The sequence below is a fragment of the Gouania willdenowi genome, chromosome 6 (genome assembly GCF_900634775.1).
Source record: "Gouania willdenowi chromosome 6, fGouWil2.1, whole genome shotgun sequence".
Classification (NCBI taxonomy): domain Eukaryota; kingdom Metazoa; phylum Chordata; class Actinopteri; order Blenniiformes; family Gobiesocidae; genus Gouania; species Gouania willdenowi.
In genome coordinates this window covers 60564806-60582302 of record NC_041049.1, presented here as the reverse complement: position 1 = coordinate 60582302, position 17497 = coordinate 60564806, and the positions used below count along the sequence as shown (strand labels likewise).

The following is a 17497-nucleotide window of genomic DNA, read 5'->3' as shown; positions in this document are numbered from 1 at the left end:
ATATATACACACACACACACTACCGGTCAAAATTTTTAGAACACCCTAATTTTTCCAGTTATTAATTGCAATTCAAGTTGTGCTAGTCCAATGAATAGCATGAAATGGTACAAAGGTAAGTTCTGAACAGCCAGAGGTTAAAAAAAAAGCTTTGGTTACCCAAAACTGAAAAATAATGTACATTTCAGAATTATACAATGTTCTAAAACCTTTGACTGGTAGTATATATATATATATATATATATATATATATACAACGATTTAGGATATCTACAAAGAATAAAATGTGGCGCACACAAGAAAAACGCTTAAAAATACTAACTTTGAGTTGTTTAGTGCATGCTCATGCTAGCTCCTCCCCCTCCGCCCCGCCCCTCTCAAAGCTAAAGCTAGCCTAGCCTGCAGGCTAACACAAGGACAGTTGTTGCTAGTGGTCTTGAAACATGGCAGGAGAAACGCAGCGAAAACACTTGTAAACAAACAAGGCAAGTCAAATTCTGTTCTATGGGAACACTTTGGGTTTGATGATGACCCTAACCCTAGAGCAAAGACACATCACGTGTAACAAGTGTTTTGTTTTGGTGCAAAAGCAAATACTTGATTTTAGTGTTTGAAGGATTTTATTTATGTTTAAAGAATATACTTTACAAAGTGTCGGACCTCAGACAAACCTGACTATAGTTCCAGCACTTCATGTGCGCATGAGCAGTTCCGTCACTGCCGGACCGTTTCTACATAAGCATGCCTGTGTTACCACCATGTTAGAATGGTCTAAGGTGCTAGACTCAAGGATTCTTCTTTCAGCTGGTGTGGGATCGAATACCACTTCTGACTTATTTTCTTTTTCATTTTAACATATTTAACACGGCATAATCCACCTCTAAAAATACATAATACGAAAAACAGAAACAATTTAGGGTATTTCCTGAGTTAGGGTTAGGGCTAAAATAAAACTGACGGAACTATAGCTAGAAGGACACGGGTCCGGCAGTGACGGAACTACCGGCATTCGGCTTTCTGCATGTGCGCATGTGCACGCATGTGCACGGGAAGTACCGGAACTAAAGTCAGGTTTGTCTGAGGTCCGAGTTAATAGCAACAGCCTATATTTGATGCTGTTTTGAATAAAAAAATAAATAACTTTTTGGTTGACAAATAATCGTTTGAATAATCGTGATTTCGTTCATGACTAAAATCATTGTGATTATTGAACAGATTGACTCACCCAGTCCTGTGCTGAACTCCACAGGTGTGAGGAAACCATTACTGTCTCGGTCCAGTCTGTCAAACACCGTCTCCAGCTGCTCTGGGGACAGAGGGAGCTCACCCTGCAGATTCTGACGGGGAGGAAACGTTCATTTTAATTCACTAAATACAGTCAAAAATCAGTCCTTGTAACAACATTTAGAAATGTTTTTTATTAACTTTTTCAATTATTCCAATCAGCTAAGGTGCAAAGTAATTAGGACAGTAAATGGTGTTTTAATAGATTATTAATGATTTCCCTGTAACGCCCTTAAATAAAATCATTCTGCATACAGACATAATCTTAACTCTTATGGTGAACTAATCCTGGCTATTTCTTATGTGTGCATAATCACATGTTTTGTTGGGGGTTTATAGACCCCTCAATGGCCCACGTCACGAGTGGAGGCAAAAACAGGAAATGCTAAAGACTGGGGAGGCAAGTAATGTTTCAGCTTTATTGTGTGTTTGGGTGCCAGAATAGGAGGAATAACGTTAGTGAACGTAAATTAAAGTTTTATAGAATTCCAGCGGACACTCATGCTCAGAAAAAACAAAGATAATTGTAGTTTTGCCTCCAGGCTAAGCCCCGCCCAACAAAATACGTCACAATGTTTAGAAACAATCAAAGGGTTTATAAGGAAGTTGGGTTGATCTGGATAAGCAGCTGTGACAGATGATAAGTAGCTATGTTTATTTTTGAGAAATCACCTGAAAAAGATGTAAAGAAATCAATATTTAGAGGTAACTCAGCATGACAAACATGATCAAAAACAAATTATAGAAAGAAAAAAAAAAAAGTCTCTGGCGTCACGAGAAATGTGTCACAACCCCCCCCAAAAAAGTTTGGGAACCACTGCTGATTGCAATGGAATATGTTATTGTTTGAAGAAGATTTGATCAAATCTCTTATTAAATTAATGTTTATTTGTGTATTTTTTTTTCATTCGCTGCAGCTTATCCCAGTTTAATAAAATGTGAAGTGGTGGACACCATAGACAGGGAACCAGTTCAACACAGGCTTATACAGTCACACCAATCACACAAAAAAGCACACAGTGATTGCTACGGACTCCAATAAACATGCGTGTTTGATATGATAAGCAACACATTAATACTATGATTGTCTGACCTGCATGTCCTGTTTGGTGAGGAAACCTTTGCCCTCCTTGTCACACAGGACAAACAGCTCCTTGGCCTTTCCCATGGTTGTTCCAACCTGGTTTGTTTGAGTTGGTTCCCGGGCCAGGGGTGAAGTAACCGGACTGCGTCCCCGGACCTGCCTGGGACTCCCCGGTAGTCTTCGTCCTGCCTGGGGGCTACCAGAGGATCTACGACTTAGGCCTGGGCTGGCAGGGGGAACGCTTCGTGATCGAGGAGTAAGTGGGAGCGCCTCCCCGCTGCCTTCAGCCACCAGAACCTCACCATCGTTCAGCCACAGCGACATCACTGTAGGAAATAAAGGAGGAGAATCACAGCACATTATGGTTTTTATTGATTGATTTGACCTGTTTAAGGAAACACTTGGTTCTAAACATCACTGTCTCAGCAGAGCACGAGACTCCTCTAACCAGGGGTGGACTGGGACAAAAAAACCAGCCGCGGCATTTTCTATCCAGACCAGCTTACTACATTATCAGACACCACAGAGAAACAATTATTAAGTCTTTATGTCTTCATTTGAATTATTATTCCCCCAGAAAACCTCAAAATAGGAAACTTTTAACCCCCTTTTATTTATTTTTGGCCATTTTGCAACTTCCTTTGTCCCCTTTTCAAAAAGTTCTGACACTTTTTTCAGATTTGAGCTCCTTTTGCCAATAAATATCCTTTTTTTCCTATTTTTTTGTCTATTTTTGCGAGTTCTTTGTGACACTTTTATCCATTTTTTTCCTTTCTTTCATTTTTTTGGCCATTTTTCCTCCAAATACGCTAACTTTTCCCAATAAATACCACTTGTTTTCTTTTTACATAACATTTTGCCTTTTTTTGTTCCACATTTTTGCCCTTTTTCAATATTGTTTGCCACATTTGCCCTTTTAAGCTACCTTTAGCCATTAAATACCACCTGGTTCCTCTTTATTTACTCATTTTTGGCCACTCTTGACCGCTTTTGGCTCATTTTAGTCACTTTATACGCCACGTTTTGCTCCTTGGACCATTTATTTGGACCAAAATATTAATATTATTTCAGTTTTCAGCCACAATTTAAAAAAAAAAAAAAAAAAAGAAGAATTGGAATCGATAAAATTTGGATCAAAGCATTTCTATTTCTGGATCCAATTCTTTGTAAGGCTAATTTGACAACAAATGGCACTGGATGACAGCTATAGGCTCCAATGACAAGCAAGTTCTGATGTTTATATATTTTTTCATCCACTGTGTAATGGTTGATTGAGGAGCTCATCACTTTGTTTTTAAGTTGCGTTGTTTGAAGGCAACATTTGGTTTTTGTTGCATATTTTAAATGTTTTGGAACGGTGACAGCCTTTTTCCACCATGAGCGCCACTGTTTTAGCCTGTGTCTTACAGTTTTTCAGACTATTCCTGAAAAATGTCAATATTTCCTGAAACACTGTGTCCTATTTTTTTTTTTATTCGGACACAATTTGCAAAATTTGCACTGATCACTTGAGTCAAAAGTGAACTTTACACTGCACTGTTAAATACAAAACACTGTCTGTCACTGTGTGTTCACATGAACTAGTGATAGACCAATACATTGGTTTTTTACGTGTATTGGCATCGGCCGATGCGGGCAGCTGCGTTCGCCGATCCGCATTATTCACAGAGAGCAGAAATATTTTCTACTTGTTCTTGGTCTAAATCACCTTTGTTAATTTCAATAAATGTTCCTTTTTTTAAAAAATTGAGACGTGTAGCATTTGTAATCATCATTGTGTCATTTTTATGATGTAAATCGAGGGAGCAAAAGTAGTATCGGCTCTAAATATCGGCTCAAGAAAATCAGCAGTGCGTAACGGTCATCGGCTAAGGCTGATGGGAAAAAAATCAGTATCGGCATCGGCCCTAAAAAAATCCATATCAGTCGATCCCTAACATGAAGTATTAAAAAAATTATACAGTCCCCAAATATGGCAACTTACAGTAGACACAAATGCATCCTATGAATGAATCAGAGGGGCTCACTGCAGTGCCTGACTGTACAGTGCTAAATTAAAATAATTCTACACAAAAGGACAGTGCTGTTTTGTATACAGTACAAGTTAACACAGTGTTTGTGTTCAGTAAATAGAACTTAGTGTCTTGTAAATCAAGAAAAAAACTGTAATCGTTTTATGTAAATGTGGAGTTTGAGTGGACGCCGGCATCAAAGCAATCAATAAAAACTCCAAGTGCAGGAGGCATGTGTGGAAATATTTATGAAAATATCATGAATGAAACAACAATGTGGATGCAGCGTTATTGTTTCTATGACGTGAAATGACTTTACTCTTACCTGGATTATAAAGATGAAATGCTGCAGGATATTGGTAGGAGCAGGCTGTGCAGGTCCTCCCTAGTCAAACAAAAGGTGCAGAACAAAGTAAATCTTATGATGATGATGATGACCTTAAACTTTATCCACAACAGCTGAGCAATAGGAAGATTACTGCATATATACGTCAGTTCAAAACAAATAAGCCTTTACAGTGGTGACAAATAACATGTTACTGTACTTAAGTAGTTTTTTTTCTGGTATATGTTCTTTACTTTTTTTTTTTGACGACTTTTTACCTTTACTCCTTACTTTTTTAAACAAATATCTGCACTTTCTATTTCTTATATTTTAAAAATGAGGTTTTAAGACCTACGAAGATGACGTCATGACGTAAAATGACTCAAATCAACAACCGCAACACTGCTTGTGAATGTATTTACCCTTCATTCTTTGTTTTTTTCCATTTTCCTGTTTCTGGTTTTAAATGAATAAAACAAACAAAACAACAAAATTTGTTTTGAAACAAAATAACCAAAGAACGATGGGTATACGGATTCTTGAGAAAAGCTTTTCATCAGCACGACTCATTTTCACACCAAAAAGGCCACGTCTCCATTTCAGAACCCTGGAAAACATGATTGTCTTGAGGCTAAATGAAAAATGTTGGTAGTTGGAGCTGTTTTCTGTTAGGTTGGTCCCTAATAGAAATGGAATTTGATTAAAACCCCAGTCTTTTTATTGAAGGGACATTTGTTCTACTTTATCTGTACTTTACTTGAGTATTTATTTATTTTTTTGGCAACTTTTCACTTTTACGCCTTACTTTTTTAAAACAAATATCTGTACTTCCTACTCCTTACAATTACTTTTTTTTTCTGTTATCCGGGTCCTTTGGTTTTATGATTTAACATTTTCAAGTTTTCAAAGCTGCTCTGGGTTTAATTGAGAATTTGCAATTTTTTTTTCTTCTTCTTGAAACATTTAATTTACAAATGTGATCTATAATGAGCACTAAATTATCCAGGTGTTCATAAAGGGTAACAGATTTAATTTATTTCCATGTAGTAGTTTTGTTTTTACAAGTTTTTAACAATGTTAAACTTAAAGCTGCTCTGGGTTTAATTGAGCATTTGCACATTTTGGTTTTTTTTTTCAATTATTTTTTATCTTGACGCATTTTATTTACAAATTGTATTTATTATGAGTGCTAAATTCTCCAGATGTTCAAAGGTAACATACTTAACTTCCATGTATCAGTTTTCTACAAATTCTGAAAAAGACGGAATTTAATGGTTTAAAAACCCTGTGTTATTATTGAAGGGACATTTGTTTTACTTTTTTTAGGAGCATACTTGTTTACTTTTACTCAAGTAAGGTAAGGGAGCAATTCCCATGACTTTTACTTTTACCAGAGTCCTCTTTTTATTCAAGTATCGATACTTTTCTGACATAAACCTCTACTGAGCATGTCCAACTAGTATCCTTGTTTACTTAAGGATGGAGATCTAATTCCAGCCACACAGGGCTGCCCTCCAGGATGTGTTTTCCAGGATGGTGTCATGTGAGAAGAAATGCTGTTTACATGAAGTGGGAGGGCCGATGGGAAAAGGGAGAGAAGATGCAAATCAAACATTTGCTGTAGTTTGCATCTGACCCACAGACGCAGGTAAATATCCCAGCACAGACCTGTGGGAACATCACTATGCACATTCATAAAACTGTGATTTACACCAGGACAGACCAGCATCCAACACACAGCCCAGCTTTAGATAAAAAAACAAAACAAAACAAAACATACACATCATCATAAATCATCAATAATCAAACACAAACGTTGCCATGGTGAGAAAGGAAAGAAAAAATAGGACATCCTCATATTATAGCAGACCTTACTGCAGAGTCATGTTATCTATGAGTTGTAAAAAACCAAACCCACAATCAGTAAACAGTTGTGATCTGTGGAGTCTTTAACACTTCTGTGGAACTGATAATAGACCTGAGCAAACTTGACTTCTGTGACTCAGCACTTACAGAGATCAACATTCTAGTGAAAGTTTAACTCAAAATAAATAAAGCAGCACAAACATGGCATGGAAAAGCTCCATGTGTGCTTCAACTAGCAGGTGAGGAACTGTCAGTGTATGTAACAACACAATAAACACAACCCTGTGTGTCACACTGTGGGTTAAATGGGAACATATGTTACTGCACAAATATGATGAGGAACCAAGGAGCACAAAGTTGTCAATTGTGTTGTTTTTTTCTCACAGTCTGTGACATGCAATTTGTTTATTGACCAACAAATATAGGACGTATTAAAAAATGCAACGCAAAACCAGCATGGTTAGAAAAAAAGACAGCATGGTGAAAGGTGCATTAGATATTAAAGCAGAAAAAGAGCGCACATACAAACAATGTAATAAAGGTAATAAACTACAGAAAAGTACAGTCAAAGTTTGAATATTTCAGAATGTAAATGTAAAATAGTAAAGTGAGAACTGCTCACCTACGGCGCAGGATTCCAGTGGTTCATGTCTTTGGTCATTCCATGTTTTACAGACACGCTACTATAGTGAGTGGCCTCTAGGGGGCGCACAACTAACTTCTACAGGTCGTACCGTAATACTTAGATGAGCCAATCAAAAAGGAAAACAATATAATTAAAAAAAAAATGCCATATTTAATATCAGGTTTTTTTTTGTAAACATTTTATAAAATTATTTTATTTTTTAGTGTAATTTAATTGTAATATATTTAACAATGTAAGGGAGATGTTGAATTTTAATATTTAATATTAGTTTTTTTCTGTGAAAATTAATAAAATCACTTAATTTTTTTAAAATTATAATTCAGTTGTAATATATTTAACAATGTAAGGGAGATGTTGAATTTTATTATTTATTATTAGTTTTTTCTGCAAAAAATTAATAAAATCATTTTATTTTTCAGTGTAATTTAATTGTAAAATTTTAACAATGTAAGGGAGATGCTGAATTTTGATATTTAATATTTTCTCTGTAAAAAATAAATGACATAATTTTATTTTTTTTAGTATAATTTAATTTCAATATTTTTTTCCAGTGTAAGGGAGATGTTGAATTTTAATATTTACTATTCGTTTTTTTCAGTAAAGAAAAATAAAAAAAATCATTCAATAAATGGAGATGTTGAATTTTGATATTTAATATTAGGTTTTTTCCCTGTAAAAATGCAACTTTATGTACAACACACACTGAAGCTTTTAAAATGGGTAACAAATGGAGTCACATCAAAGCTATTAAAATGTCTAGTTCTCCGTAGTTAATTTAGACATATCGCTAAACTTATCAGAACTAATGTTTTCCATCATCTTAATCTTGATTTCATGTTGGTGAGAATGTTAATCATTTAAGATGTTTTTTTCTTGATTGTGTTTGGTGTCAATCCAGCTTTCACGTGGTGAAATATTGCATTTCACAATTAAATAAACAAACAAAAGAAACAACATTTTAAACTGCATGTAATGGATATGAATGGATATGGGGCGCTGATTGTAAAGTTGCACATGTTAAAATAAACAACAACTTTTTGCAACATTGAGCAACAAACAGTGTTTAAAAAAATGAATGTGATTTTTTTAAATGTTACTTTTCACCAGATTTAGAGCAATATTTGTGAAATTTGTGATACATTTTTCTCGTAAAAATATAATGTCAATGTTGAGTGTTAATGTTAAAATTTAAATGTTAAATACTACATTGAAATCTAAATGTTAAATCTAAATGTTACAGGTGAAACTAAACATTTAGCTAATATGCCAACTCACTGTTTAGATTTAGCATTGAACATTTCCATTTAGATCAAACATTTAGCATTTAGAATTAGATTTAACATTTACATTTAATTGTAACATTTAGATTTAGATTTACCATTTGGATTTAATGTTGACATTATATTTTTAAGAAAGAAAAAAAATCACAAATTTCACAAATATTGCTGTGAATCTGGTCAAAATTAACATTCACAAATGTTTTGTGAAAGTGATTTGTTACTAAATGTTGCCAAAAGTTGCTGTTTATTTTAGCATGTGCAACTTTATATATGGAAACCCATTTCCTCTACTAAAAGAAAATACAAATAAATCATTACGGAATGTCATAATTGTGTGTTAGTAACTAATTAACTAACTCAAAATTATGAGAAAGAAAGTCACATATATGAGATAATTATGAGATAATCATAATAATGACTTAAGATTTTTTTTAATTTATTATTATTTTACATTTCCTGTTTTTTGTTTATTTATTTTTTACTGTCAGGGTGCGGTTTTTCTGGGGGGGGGGGGGGGGGGGGGGGTTACTGGCGGGAATGGGCTTCCATAGTAACGGGTTTCCAAGTTTCAGACAAATTCGGATTTGACTGTAACAAAAAAAAATAGTGCGCGCTTATGTCAAGCATTACGGTGAGACGTGGTGTTACCATGGAGCTTACGCACACACATCCGTTCCCGCTGAAAACATGAGTCAGCCCTTGTTAGTGGGTGAAAAAAGGAGAAATGATCGGGATTGACTGATTTTTTCCAAACTCACAATAACGCTGGAGTCTTCTGGCGTTTCTTTCAGTAAGTATGAGCTTGTAAAATGTCGCTGGCTGAGCCACATGTGCAGTATTATGGGATGTTTGGGTCTAAAAGGGCTTTCCAGGAAACCTCAGTGGGAGCCGAGCCATGAAACTGAACCCACAGTAACTTTATGTTTAATCTGCATCAGTCTCCGCTTATACAGATTATTCACTTTACTAAATGTATCAAATGAAATATGATTCATTCATTACAACAGCTAAACAACAGTGTGCGTCAATAACGGATCTATAATCCTAGTGTTGACCTTTCCGTGGCCTCCTGTTACACCACAAACACTGGTTACATGACGTTAGCTTCACCGTAGGGCTGCACAATGAATCGAATTTTAATCGTGATTACGATTTCTTTTTGCCACGATTAAATTAACCTTATCGTCCGCTATATTTACATTTAAAATATGGGCTCTGCTCTCTGTAATAGTGCATTTATTTAGTTAACTTTTGGTACATTTTAAATTCTTGGGTTTATACTTTCGAAAACGAAAACAGTTTTCGGAAGTATGTTGGTCAGTCTGTTTGTGTGTTTGTGTACACGATAACTTGAAAAGTTATAAACAGATGTTGATCATGGGAGAAGGTACTGCTTGATTAAATTTTGGTGATGTTCTGGCAACCAAAAGAATATATATATATATATATCCCATTCATTTTACCAACCACATTATGACATCATCACTGTTGATTCTACCAACAGTTTTCGCTAAACGAGTGTGGGATTGTTTATTTATTATTTTTTTTTATAATAATTTCCATTTTAAAGGTTGATTTTGCACTGTAAACTGTACACATGTTGTTTGTTTAAAAGTAGTCTTATACCTTGATTTTTCCCCTAATATGATAAATAATTGTGATCATTTAATTGTGATTACAATATTGATCAAAATTAATCGTGATTATCAGTCAGGCCATAATCTTGCAGCGCTACTTCACTGGTAACAAGTTGATCCTTTTCCCCTGGAATTGAAGTGAGAATATGTGGTGGATGCTATGACCAGTGACGTGCCGTGACCACTAGGGTTGGGTAGGCAGGGCGTTGCAAATCGAGACCACCAATGACAATTTCATATGTTTCTGCTGGCAAGTGTTAATTCAAATCAATTTTATTTGTATAAAGCAATTTACAACAAAGTCATCTCAATGTGCTTATCAAAATATAAAATTCATAATAAGAAAGAAAGAAAAAACCCAACAAGATCCACTTGAACAAGCATTTAACCATCTAACATTGTAAAACACCATTAAAGAAACAATTATTCAATATAGCCTCCATACTCTCCCAACAAAATATATCTCATGACACGGCAGCGCATCCGTTGTTTGTGTTGAAAACACAGAAACACGGAGAAAATGACGACAACAACAACTCAGAACAGCCTCAGTGAGGCACATCCACAAAGCCAATCCTTCCTTTTGTTCCATTCACTGTGAAAAGTATGAAACATTCTCTGACCTTTCCTTTGCCGAAGCTCTGGTAGCTCAGGTGTTGGTCTCCCATCTTTGAAAAGCTGTCGTTTTTCCTCAAAAAAAGTTTCTTTATCGTCTCTAATGCTGTCATCCTGCCTGTAGCGTAATCCCGCCTACTACTAGAGAACGTAGCAGCAGCGGTCACATGATATCAATTCACTAATGCACTCTGAATATACTAATAGCATTTAGCATAGCGCGGTTACGTCCAAAGGCAGCGTAGAGAGCTGCCTTTGAACGTAAATGGTTTTCATCTTGGGTAACTGACTGCGCATGCGCAAACGTGCTTTTAGGAGGGGGTGTGGCCTCCTCCTGCCTTACAGCGGAGTGGGACTGCAGCCGTTCCAGGAAATAGCGCTGTTTAGTCATTTGGGCTATGAAAAGCACAAAATACGGACACTTTCAAACTTATAAGTACTGTAGGCTATCGAAAATGGAAAAATAAATAATTTATAATTATATTATAATTAAAACAAATAATCAAAATATCAATTCACCCTTGGGTAGGCACTGCGTACATTGCCTACCCTGACTGCACGTCACTGGCTATGACCACACCCAGAGGTGAAAGTAACGGATTACAAGTACTCACGTTACTGTAATTTAGTTGAGTTTTATGGATATTTCTTTTTAGTATATTTCTAAATCAGTCATTTTAAGTACATTTTAAAATAAGTAATTTGTTACATTTCTACACCCAAACATTACATTAGTAAATTATTATTCTTTGTTTTAAAATGATCAACAGACATTGCGAAACTACAAAAAAAATTAAATGACTAGACATCATAGCCGACCAATCAGATTAAACGTAATGCACGGCACCAAAAACAGCACTGAATGGAGGTTATTTTCTCAGTTTATAGTTCATAAATGTAGCTAAACTTAATTTCATTAGGACACTTAGATTCTTCCAATGATAATAAAATCTACGACTTCTTTTTTCCAGGCGATGAAACAGAAAACAGGATGTTCTGCTGTAAAAAGGTCCAAATGTTGCCTTCCACACTCTATGAAACATCTCATGATCTGACTTTATGGATCTTCTGTCATCATTGCAATGACCTGTTTCATCCACAACCAATGGAAGAGGAACAAAGTGACGTGAAGAGTACATGAAGAAGAATTCATGGGAATTTATCGCCTCCTTTTCACAGACTCTACCCTCAGACCTAGTGTTTGGTCCTGACCCAGCAGTGTTTTTTTCCTCAACTATGTAAAGAAACAAAACGTCTCCTTCATCCGGATCTGTTAGTGAATCCGTCAGGACTAGATCATTTATCTCTGTGGTCCACAGTAAGCATCTGTAAACATCAGTGAAGATGCTCCAGACTGGAAACTACTCCCTGGTGCTGCTGATCCAGCTCACTCTGTTGACCTTTGACCTCTTTGTGAACTCCTTCAGTGAGCTGCTGAGGGGGGCCCCTGTCATCCAGCTCGTGCTTTTCATGTAAGTCTCTTATCAACGTGCACTTAATACAAGAAATAACTGTTCATTATTCAGCACAGATTATTCTCCAGGGTTCCTGTGGATCCTTAAAAAGTCTTAAAAGGCATTAAATTCATGAATCTAAAAATAAGGCCTTTAATTGTCATTAAATGTATTAAATCATTGTTTCAAAAGTCTTAAATGTTAACACATTAGTATGATTTTGATTATTTTAGTCTGTTTTTTTTTTTATATGTATTTTACTGACATTTCTGTGTGTGTACTTTGGGGGCCGCCAGTTGCACGCCTACACTAGACACTGAAAAAAAAGTACCCTAACTGTGTAATTGATGTGGCGTTTTTCACCCCAGTTATGTTAACTGTGAAGTTAGTCTTAATTTTTTTTTTTAAATGGCAATAAAAAGCCTTCAAAAGTCGTGAATATAATTGGACTAAAGCTGTAGGAACCCTGGACACCTAGGGGGTACTACCAATCTAGATTGGATTCATCTCCGTTAGCTGGCTTGAACTAACCAATCATTCCTTCTCAGACACAAGCTGTACTACAAAGGTCGATCACCTATGATCACAACACGCTAATTTAAGCCAAGCGTTTACAGCCTCGCTACGTGCGCTTGCAGTGCACATGACCAATCAATGGAGAGAACTGTCAGACTGAGCGTCTTTACAATGAATGAAGGAACAGCCTATGGTCTTAAACAAATAGAATGCATATAAATCCATGATGACAGCAAAGAGGAACAGTGAATTAGTGCAGCTCACAGCAGGAGGCGGAGCTTTTATACTCGCTCAGATCTGATCCACTTCATAACTTGGTATCGACCAGGTTGCTGGAGTTTAAAATGATCAATATTCAAAATCCATAATTCAGACCAAAGACAACCCTGTTGTTACAGAAAAAGCAGGAATGAGAGAACTCAAGCAGGAAGCTGCTGACACTGTGAATGTGTAAAAGCGTGAGATTTATTATATTAATCCATTGGATGATAAATGGACAGTGCTCTGCAGCTAAACTTTATTACAGCACACACGTGTTTCTATTCAAGTAGACCTCTATCACACACACTGGGATGAGAGTACATTGTGCACGTTCTTGCTGATAATGTCAGCACCAACATATGAATGTATGAATTAATGACTTCAGCCGTTTGTGCACAGGGATCGACACACAGGCTTCATCAGCTGACTGTAGGTCAGTCCATTAACTATAAATCTATATCTTTCCTAAAGGATGTCATCGGTAAATAAAAGGCTTGATTTATCATTAATAATCTCCTTTCCTCAACTCAGCTGTCAGATCTGCACCAACCAGGATCATCTAACAATGGGCAGGTTGTTTTTTAAGAGATCTGATTGGTCAGGAGGCATAGTGATTAAGCTCCAGCAAGCTTCGTAGTCCAGCACACACTGATTAAATCTCGCAAGTTAGCGCAATAAGAGGCAGGGCTCGAGACTGCGACCAAATTGGTCGCATATGCGACTATTTTTTCAGTGTGTGCGAGTGAAAATTTTATCTGGTCGCATCCGTGCGAGTGCGTATAGTGACCTTAATTTGTGACGGTTGCTGGTGCGACCAGCTGAGAAAGTTAGCTGCACCAGTGCCACCACTGGAAAAGTTAGTGTAGAGCCCTGAGGGGTAATCTAGATTCGTAGCATACCCACCTAGTGACCGGGCATTTACATGCTATGCATAAGTTAGCTTTTTTTTTTTAAATTTAAAAAAGTGGATTTAGAATTTTTCGATACTTTAATTGCCTGGAGAAATATATCGATATATCGTTTATGGGTTTGACTGCAGCACCTCCTCTGACTCATTAGAGAAAATAATCAGTTTGTTAAAATGCCTTTTTATGACTTTTTGGAACACTTGAGGTATTTGTTAGTGGTTTGGTATTTTAGTGGTTATGAATTAAGGAACAACATGGATTGAACCAGTGATTGTGAACCATCTCAATCTGTGCAGCATCCAGGACATCTCCATCCTATTCAACGTGATCATCATCCTGCTGATGATGTTCAACACCTACGTGTTCCAGGTGGGGCTGGTGTCGTTGCTGCTGGAGAGGTTCAGAGCTCTGCTGATGTGTGCCGCTGTCTACCTCACCCTCAGCATCTCCTTCCACTGCTGGGTGATGGTATGTGTGTTACTGTGTGTGTGTGTGTGTGTCTTTGTCAAGTGTTTTGTTGAATCGTGTCATTTATTTTGTTTGTGTTCCATAGAATCTGCGCTGGCTCGATTCAAAGCGTTTCGTTTGGACAGACGGACTTCAGGCTTTATTTGTTTTTCAAAGAACTGGTACTTATGTCATATTTATGGATGACTTAATATCCTCTTGATATATATATATATATATATATAGAGAGAGAGGGCTGGGCAATATGGATCAAAAAGTCATATCTCAATATTCTTTTGCAAAATGGTGATACACAGTATAAATCCTGATATTTTTAACTCAAAGTCTGACCAAAAAGACAATTCTGGTGCAAAACTGCCACACAGACACATTTATTGACAAACAGCTGCACAAAATGAGCCACTTTTGGCTTTTCCTTGTATAAGGGACAGCACGTGTGAGTGAGTTGTGTGGCTTGTTTAGGTGAAGGTCTGGGTTAGAACGCACTCAGTGATCATCTAACTGTGCTTTTCATGCATTTCTGAGAAGTGGTTAAAGCAGCGACTCCTAAAATGAGTATTTTGATATAAAAGAAGCTATAAAATAAAAACATATCGATATAGGTGAGGTCGTAATTTTCTATATCACTCAAGATTTGGAGTGTGACGATATCTCGATATGGCGATATATCGCGATATTTTTTTTGCTTCAGTTTTTTCTTTCTTTTTTCTCCAAAACCTTTTCTGCTTTTTTCACTAAAATGTGCAGGTACGTCTTCACATAAATTTTGTCACTGTTTGTTGAAGGAACCGATATATTGTTTACTGGAATATTGCACTGTAATGGTGTCACTGGTAAGAAAGACCCTATTTGTTGTTTACAGAAAGCACTATTGGAGATACTTATTCATTTACATTGGTATGTTGACACTTATTTACAGAAATGTTGCACTAAAATAGTGTCACTGTTCATAGGACACTTTTTCAATTTATTGTCTTAAAAATTTTATTTTTTCACTTAAACTTTTTTTTTTCTTGTTATGTCCTAGATTATAGTAGATTGATTTCTGACCAATATATCGATAATCACAGTTTCGTCATATCGTGAGATAATCGTTATCGTGAGCTTTGTATCTCGTATCGTGAGGTACCCAGAGGTTTCCACCCCTACTCAAGATATATCGAGTTTTATATTTTGGCGATATAGAAAATTACAATATCGCCTATATATATATATGTATAGATATTATAGCTTATCTTGTGTTAAAATACTCGTTTTAGGAGTTGCAGCTTTCACTACTTCTCTGGACAGCTTGAAAAGCAGTTAGATGGATCACTGAGTGCGTCCTCACCCAGACATTCATCTAAACAAGCCACACTACACAACTCACTCACACGTGCTGTCCCTTATATTATGCAGGTGTTTGTTAATAAATGTCCCATTGTGGGTTTTTTTCCTCATTTTGTTGTTCTTTTGTGCATTTGTACTTGTAAACAGAGCTGTGCACGGGGAAAACTGCACACTCTCTTGCAGACGTAGGCGTTCCCCCATGAGCAGGTAGAGTTTTGCTTATGTGCAGAGGGCATTTCTTTTCTAAACTTCAGGAAAATCACCCTCTATACCTTTAAGCATTTGTGTTGCACTTTTGTGTATTTCTCTGTCAATTTGTGTTTTTGTAGTAATTTTGTGTGTTTTTTGCTGTCATTTTGTGCATTTGGGCCACTAGTTATCCATGTTTGTGATACATGCACAAGTGTTTTGTTTTTGGTTTTTTAACCACTCTTAAAGCAGTGTTATTTTAGCCTGTGTGGCATTTTTGCATAAGCAAATTTGACCTAGAATTGTGTTTCTGGTTAAACTTTATTTGAATTAATATTATCTAGACTCATAATGTATAAACACCATTTTGAGAAGAAATATCAAAATGTAAATTTTGGTCCATATTGCCCAGCCCTAATATATATACAGTATATTTTTTTTAAATTATTCACATTATTAATGTTGTTTCTCCTTGTCCACAGCTGCTGTGTTATATTACTATCTTTACAAACGTACAGCTGAGTACATGGGCGACCCTCGGCTGTACGAGGACTCGCTGTGGCTGCGTGACGCCTTTTCCAGATCTCGCTAGTGAAGAAAAACACGACGCCCATGTTTAGAGTCAGAAACCTGTGATTTTATTTTTTTATTTTTATTTAAAACCAAATGTATATTTGACTGTTGGACTAAAGTGCACTAATTTACCATAAGTGAGTTGAACACTAAAGGATCTCATTCACAGATGTTGGTTAAAAGCTTTACAGACAGAGGCAGGTTAGATGTGCAGTATTGTATTAATTAGGATTGAGTCGGTTAATCTACGTGGCCTTGTAAATCAATTGGGATGGCATTCAGCCAGGGTTGGGGTCAATTACAATACATCTTCAATTACCATGGTCAATTACAACTCAATTATGATTATGGTGACCAGCATTTTTCCAATTACAATTAAAATTATTGTTTTTTTCTTTAAGTAAATTACAATTACACTCAAATTACTAAAGTTCAATTACAATTAATCCCGATTACTGAGCCTTTATTAAATAAGCCAATAAAACGTAACCTTCCTCTTGTGTTAGCTTTCTTACATCAGCTGTAAAATACTATAAAACATTTTATCTACCATCTAATTAGTTTTTTTTATCTCGGTTACTTTGTTAGGCGTCTTTACTCATGAAAATATTGGTATTTAGGACATATTTAGGTATATTTTTGGTGTGGTTATCTGAGCCTTTTTTTTGTCAGTATACCCTGAGATAGAAATGATTAAAAATAATAAAATACAAATGGTAAAATGATCCTCAAGAGAACTGACAGGCAGTGAGAAAAGTTGATATGAAACACTTTTTAATAATTGTTGTATAACATGCGTATTATTAACTAAGTCAGTCATAGAACTGTTACATTGTTTCCTAGATTTGCATTTAAATTCCAGTTTTTATATAGTTCCATGCCAATTACAATTACAAAGTCAATTACCTGAACTAAATCACAATTCAATTACAACATCCATCCATCCATCCATCTTCTCCCGCTTAGCCGTTTCCGGGTCGCGGGGGCAGCATCCTCAGTAGGGAGGCCCAGACTTCCCTCTCCCCGACCACTTCCTCCAGCTCTTCCGGG

The 17497-nt window shown here is 36.1% G+C and overlaps 2 protein-coding genes across 5 annotated transcripts in view; one reads left to right on the top strand and one right to left on the bottom strand.

The window, feature by feature from the left end:
- cracr2b (calcium release activated channel regulator 2B) overlaps positions 1–17497 on the bottom strand; it is a 38752-nt gene that overhangs the window by 18806 nt on the left and 2449 nt on the right. For 3 of the 4 annotated variants that reach the window (XM_028449119.1, XM_028449120.1, XM_028449117.1), the window contains exons 1-4: positions 7194–7242; positions 4706–4765; positions 2378–2694; positions 1226–1337 (exon numbers count right to left, since the gene is read on the bottom strand). In XM_028449119.1, the coding sequence (XP_028304920.1) occupies positions 1226–1337; positions 2378–2692 (427 nt within the window). In that variant the 5' untranslated portion in view covers positions 2693–2694; positions 4706–4765; positions 7194–7242. Of the gene's footprint in view, positions 1–1225; positions 1338–2377; positions 2695–4705; positions 4766–7193; positions 7243–17497 lie in introns of those variants that run through there. The other variant, XM_028449118.1, reaches the window with a different exon arrangement.
- tmem138 (transmembrane protein 138) lies at positions 9153–16845 on the top strand. Its single transcript, XM_028449121.1, has 5 exons — positions 9153–9287; positions 11721–12221; positions 14185–14356; positions 14442–14517; positions 16357–16845. The coding sequence occupies exons 2-5, from the start codon at positions 12094–12096 to the stop codon at positions 16464–16466; spliced, it is 486 nt and encodes a 161-aa protein (XP_028304922.1). The 5' UTR covers positions 9153–9287; positions 11721–12093; the 3' UTR covers positions 16467–16845.

Bases quoted from the DNA above. Each gene is read 5' to 3' on its own strand.
- tmem138 (XM_028449121.1), top strand. From the start codon at position 12,094: ATGCTCCAGACTGGAAACTACTCCCTGGTGCTGCTGATCCAGCTCACT. The intron at 12,222-14,184 runs GTAAGTCTCTTA...CAATCTGTGCAG, and splicing joins ATCCAGCTCGTGCTTTTCAT to CATCCAGGACATCTCCATCC. The intron at 14,357-14,441 runs GTATGTGTGTTA...TGTGTTCCATAG, and splicing joins CCTTCCACTGCTGGGTGATG to AATCTGCGCTGGCTCGATTC.